Source organism: Physeter macrocephalus, unplaced genomic scaffold (assembly GCF_002837175.3).
Source record: "Physeter macrocephalus isolate SW-GA unplaced genomic scaffold, ASM283717v5 random_687, whole genome shotgun sequence".
NCBI classification, from domain to species: domain Eukaryota; kingdom Metazoa; phylum Chordata; class Mammalia; order Artiodactyla; family Physeteridae; genus Physeter; species Physeter macrocephalus.
Window position 1 is genome coordinate 41,185 of NW_021146016.1, and position 6,502 is coordinate 47,686.

Below are 6,502 nucleotides of genomic sequence, written 5' to 3' on the forward strand. Positions count from 1 at the left end.
AGCACTATTTACAGTAGCCAAGACATGGAAGCAACCTAAATGTCCATCGACAGATGAATGGATAAAGAAGATGTGGTACATGTATCCAATGGAATATTACTCAGCCATAAAAAAGAATGAAATAATGCCACAGGCAGCAACATGGATGGACCTAGAGATTATCATACTAAGTGAAGTCAGACAAAGACGAATACCATATGATATCACTTATCCATGGAATCTAAAATAATGATACAAACGAACTTATTTACAAAACAGAAATAAAGTCACGTACGTAGAAAAGAAACTTATGGTTACTGGGGGGAAAAAGGGGGGAAGGGATAAATTGGGAGATTGGGATTGACATATACACACCACTATATATAAAATAGATAAGCAACAAGGACCTACTGTATAGCACAGGGAACTCTATTCAATACTCTGTAATGACCTATATGGGAAAAGAATCTAAAAAAGAGTGGATCCATGTATATGTATAACTGTTCTGTACAGCAGAAGTTAACACAACATTGTAAATCAACTATAGTCCAATAAAAAGTTTTTTTAAAAATAAAATGTAAAACAAAATAAAAAAGATTCCAATAAATGCTAAAAAATGCTGAAGAACAGACAAAATTATGGAGTTCAGATGATTCAGAAATACCAGTAAGTGAAAATAAATAATGCAGACCCAATATTTGTAGTGAGTCTCAGAGTTTCCAAATCACCTCTACATTTCCGCCTCACCAGACTCAATACAATAATTGGAAAAGAAATTGTTCTCCCCATTCTGCTGACGGGGCAAATGAAACTCAGAGAGGTCCAGGGATGTATTTATTCGATGCCCCAGAGTAGAAATAGTCTTAAAGAGGATGGCAAGAAACCATCCTCTTCAGGCGTTTTGTGGGTACAAAGAAAGATGGTTACAGCGGGTGAGGATTTACTAGGACGCCCATGGGGCAGCCCTGCGGGTCATTCTGCTTGGACTTGGCCAAGGTCATTCTCAGTGAAATCTTTTCAGCCTCCCATGTGGTTGCTCTCATCATCTTTTCTGTTATAAAGCTCTCATGAATCTTCCGTGAAAGCTGGAATTTCTCTCATTCCTGACCAAGGAGGAAGGCTTTTCATTAAGATTCTCAGTTGAGTCTGAGGATCACCACCAGGGCCCCCTGAGCGAGGGGGTCGTGACGAGTTCCTCCAGCTCTCAGGACTTTTGGAGACCGTCCTGACACCTGTCACTGGGATTCTCGTGGGGCTCTCTCTTTGGAGCACTCAGAGACCCTCAGAATGGAAATCTTTTTGAGCATATTGTTAACCCTGAGGCTGCTGATATATGACCTCAGGCCTCCTCCTTCAGCCACTTGTAGAACAATGCAGGGTGCCATCCTCCCCAGCCCTGTCTGAACACACCCCCCCCAGCACACACACACCCTGCAGAGAGTCACGTTTTGTCTGTCCATACCACGTGGCAAAAGATCAGAGAAAGCGGCACACGTGATTCAGTAGTAAGTAAAACAGATGTCCAAAGGACACGTGAACCCCGTGACATCACCTTCCCTTCCATCAGCATCCCCCTGGTACCAGTGAGTCTCAGGAGAAAATGACTCCATGCCCACCAGACCAGCCTAGATGCCCAGGGAAGACTCCAGCTCAGCAGACAACCCTGCCGACACCCCTCCTCAAATGGCTCTCGGAGCACCGGGGGCTCAGAGGAGTGTCCCCGTCCAGCCCGCGGGGGGTGCCGACGGGAGACACCCGTACATCTTCCTTGAAGGGCCTTCTCCCCATCCTTCTCCATTTCCTCCTCGGTCAGGGGAAAACCCGGTGCCCCAGGAAAGTGTGGGATTTTTGCACGTACTCTTTGTGATCTTGTTCAGTTTCTTTGCTCTGCTTGAGCAGAAACAGTGGAAAATAGCCACCTCTGCATTTGAGAGAAGCCAGATGAGAAAAAGGTGGCGTGATCTTTGGAATGTTATATGGCAGGCGGATCCCTGGAAACATCTGTCCACTCCTCCCCACGGGGACTCAGTTCTCAGGGTTTGAGGTACAACGGGAGGTGTGTGGTGTGGGCAGGAAATCTAGAGCTCTGTTCCATCGCAGGGGATAAAATCACCTGGGAGGACGAGGTATAAACGGGGGAAGGTATTGTAAACAGGAGACATCAGGGAATCAGGCAGAGACCGCGAGGTAGAAAAGCATGTTCTTCTCCGTTAGGAGCCTCTCTTCCCCCGCCCCCATCCCCGTTCCTAGATTGGGTCTTATGAACACCATGTAGACTCTGTACTGATTCCTCTGAGGACAGATGATGCCAGGATTCTTGAACTCAATAAATACTAAATGGAAACGGTGAGAAGGAATACTGCAGCTCTCTTTCCCATCAGATTTTGCGAGAGTGGGGATGCCTGGGCCACCTCATTCTTCAATCCTTTTCCCTCCTGCCGGTCACGTTCTGGCTCTCATTGTTTTTAATATCTTCACTGGGAGATGGTCAAGGTCGGAGAAGGTGGAAACTCACCCCAGTTAGAGGCACTAGTTCCCACCTGCCCTGAGGACACACACACGGTCGCTGAGAGAGAACTCGTATAGATCAGGTTCGATGTTTAAATGGGCATCTTCTTTGGCTTGATTCTGAATGATGGTACATTACAGTTAGTGCTGCCATGCGATTAGCGTCTGACAGCCTCTCCTGGAACTGCAGAATGGACTGTGTCAAATCAAATCAAATCGGAAACGACCGCCCTCCGCCTTCCCCGCTCCTGCCCCCTCTCCCAGAGGTATAGACGTTTCCCTTTAGCAGATGAGTCAGGTAATGAACTGAAAACAATGCTCACACTTAACAGGGTGGTTCCCGATGGTTGGCTTTGAGCTGACCTCTCCTGGGGTGTTAACTATTAGCCGCCGTTGACCGTTGCCTGCAACCCCGGCGTAAACGTTTGACGGAGCGCGCTGACGTGTACCCACCAGCGACTTCAGGAAGTCGACCGGTGGGAACGGAGAGGCACACGGTGCGAGTAGAAATGATCCACCGTGGAAACCCTGTACGGTGTTTCTGTTAAATCATTTGTCCACTGCTAAATGATTTACATTCTGATGGGACCTGGTAATCCCAGGGCTGCAATTCCAAGCATTCCTGCGTGCTCCAGCACTGACAGTCTCCACCAATTACAGTGTCCGTAAAGCTCCTTCAGCTGGTTGAGCATAAAGAATTATTGTCCCCAATCCTTGCACGTCTCTCGTTAGTTCTCTTAGCCCACGCTCCAAGGTGGCTCAGTAGCAGACATTATTACCCATATTTGAAATTCCTAAGCTCGCAAGAGCCTGCGGGATATCCTTCCCTCGAAATACACAGGCTTGCTTCAATGCATTGTTTTGAATTACAGGGGCCACTTCTGGATCACACAAAAATAATTAGAAAATCTGTGAATCAGAGTTTGGTTTATACTTCGAAAAAAAAGTAACCCTTGTTTCAGCTGACTCTGATGCTACCTGTGGTCCTGAGACCATGTTGGCTGAGACTGTGACCTGGTTGGCCCGGGGGAGAGCACGCGCTCCAGAAGGTCAGACGCTGGACGAGAAGTTGGGGGTGCTTTCCAGCCCCATCACGGCCACTAAAGCCTTGTGACTTGGGGGGAGTCCCGTGGTGGTTTTTGATTTCTGTTCTCGGTGAGAGCGGGTGGCTGGGCTAGCTGAGGTCTAAGTCGGTGCGAGCTCTAATTTTTTGAGCTCCAGTCACTGCCACTCACTGTAGGATCTAGTGGTATTAAGGAGAGAAAAGAAAGGTAGGCATTTCTACTTGTACTTGATAACAGAAGTACAACATCAGTTAGTTTGGTTATTATTCTTGCGTGCTGGTGGACTCCAGGTTTTCCTTTGTCTTTAAGATCTGAACTCTATATCAAATACAGTGTTGTGCACTTAAAATCTTGTTAGGAGGGTAGATCTCACGTTAAGTGTTCTTACCTCCCCCCGAGAAAAACACACAGAGGGACACAAGGAAACTTTTGGAGGCGATGGATGTTTATTACCTTGAACACGGTGATGGTATCACAGGTGTTTGCATACGTCTGAACTAACACATTATATATATTAAGTGTGCAATTTCTTCCTGTATCTATTATACCTCAATCAAGCTGTCAGATAAAAGGAGATATGGACTATATCCATTTTGAAATATATATACATAGGATCTTTTGAAAACCTAAGAGAGGCTTATGTCCTTTTAAGACCATGTCCATAGATCACGATTAAATATTTGGGGGAAGAACTAGAGAACAGAGTATTTTTAAACTTGGATTCTCTAACAGTGCGGACCAGTAGAACTTTCTACAATGAGCGAAGTGCCCTGCATGTGCTCTGACATCATGGTAGCCAACAGCTACCTTGAAGTATTGAGTACTTGAAAGAGACGTGGCTAGTGCAACTGGGGAATTATATTTTTCATTTTATTTAATTTTAAAAGAGTCACAATCCCACTGTAACCTTTTCTTCAATAAAGCCTTATTCCTGGTTCTGAAGTAGAGTTTAGAAGGAAAAAGGCATGTGGTCATCAAGTAACCTTACTCTGCTGATTAATCAGGTTGACAGATTTGTAAAAAGCCGGGGACTGGCCCATCCCTTAATTCCTCATGAAGACAAAGATGAAGCCCTGGAGGCAACTGTGTAGACCCAGGACCACTGGCTTCATTCTAAGAGCTGTAAATAGCATGTCAGGGAGCATTTGGGTCCAAGTAACTCAGAGAAGATATTCTATGAGTGCTTGAGATGTTAGGGAACACCTTAGAAAAGAAATACCCATCCTCTTTGGGGAGAGATCATAGAGAAATCATCATTAAAGGACCAAACTTACCTTCCTTGGTTTTCCTTTCAGGAGCTGATTGACGTTGACAGTGAAGTGGTGTTTGAATTAGCCTCGTATATTTTACAGGTAAGTCGTCTCCCCCTCGTCTTTGTATGCCAGGGCCATACACAGAAGAAAGAGGAGTAAGACTTATCATGCATGGCGGTTGCTATATCCACTAGTTCTTTGACTTCTTGATTATTTTTAGCCACAGCAGGAAAGAGCTACTGGGGAAACTACACCGTGGCGGCAAATAGAGTCTTCTCTATTCTCTGTTCTTCTCCAAAATTTTAAGATTGTATTTCTCTGCAAAGGAAAATTGTGTGTATAACCTGAGATTGGGGGAAACTGAGACCATCCAGTGACCCCCTTTTCTTCAGGTCACTGGAGAAAGCCAAGTAAAAAGCAGGAATTAATTGCCAGGAGAATCACTGTCATGAAAAACAAGGAAAAGATCCTTAGCTTATGTGAAAAAGAGTCATACTGAATATTAGAAACACTGGCAAGATGAACTAAAATGATGTCATTAATTTATTCCTTCAGCAAGATTTAGTGAGCAACTACTATGTTCCAGGCGTTATGATAATGCATTACAGATTCCATGGTCCCTGCCTCCAAAAGCCCACAATACAAGATAAAACAACAAATAACACAAGACATGGGCACACAGACAGTGCTATCCAGACAGACATCCAGGTTCAGAATCTTTAAACTGGAAAAAGTTAGATCAGGGCTTAGAAATGGAAACTTTCCCTTTGTCATTATGAATCACTTTCTTTGTATATAACTTTCTAAAGTTTAATTGTCTCATATTCAAGTGGTAAATACACGTGTCCTTCCTTAATTATATTACTATAGCTGATAGGGCGAAACAGCAGCCAGTCGGACTGATTCAGTAGAGGACTTCATTACAATGTATTTTTAAATCTGTAACATGGGATCAGAATGTGTCACTGATGTTGAATTTTCTTCTTCTACAGGAGGCAAAGGGAGACTTTTCTAGGTGAGTTTACAAGAGTTTTTGGCTTAAAAATGTATTCTGTTGCATCTCTATTAAAAGAAACTATTCTGTCTTTTCTTCGTAGGAGGGCAATTTATTAATATTCTATCTTAATGTTGAAATCCAGTTCCCAACTTGTCAATGGAAATAGATACATCAGGCAGAGAAGGCGTAGTAATAGGAGGATATTCTGTACCAAATGCAAGTTACTAAAAGGCTGAGATTAGAACCCACTGTCACACATGGCCATTGTACTGAGGTGTGTCAGGTTGCCCAGGTGTCTTCGTGGAGCCTTGAATTATCACTATGGTATGAACTTGACTAGAGATAACCCCATGGACGCAAACATCTTTTTTTTCCCTCTGTTTTAGTTCCAACCCTGAAGGTACAAAATCCTAGCCCGCAGGAAGATGTCTTTCATGAAAGTGTTACGATATAAATATCCCACTTCTACTGTCTTTCCTTTTCCAGATGCTGTGTTAGGGAGAGAACATAAACAGACTTAACCACGGGGAAAAATGTGCCCTGCTTTAATAACCCTGTAGATCCACAAACTTCAATCTCGTCATTCATTTCATTAAGCGTGGCCCATTGACCAGTAGGGCTGAATTTCCAGTCTCTCCTGATCATTACTGGAGACAGAGTAGGGGTTGTAACCATCCACCAACAGGACTGTCTGCTCAAAG

General features: G+C 44.1%; 1 protein-coding gene across 1 annotated transcript in view; it reads left to right on the forward strand.

The window, feature by feature from the left end:
• The window catches only part of LOC114485209 (FERM domain-containing protein 4A-like), a 38,773-nt gene extending 32,906 nt beyond the window's left edge, over positions 1-5,867 (forward strand). The window contains exons 4-5 of the mRNA XM_028486203.1: positions 4,847-4,903; positions 5,797-5,867. Of these exons, the coding sequence (XP_028342004.1) occupies positions 4,847-4,903; positions 5,797-5,823 (84 nt within the window). The 3' untranslated portion in view covers positions 5,824-5,867. The remainder of the gene's footprint in view (positions 1-4,846; positions 4,904-5,796) is intronic.
• Positions 5,868-6,502: the final 635 nt, after the last annotated feature.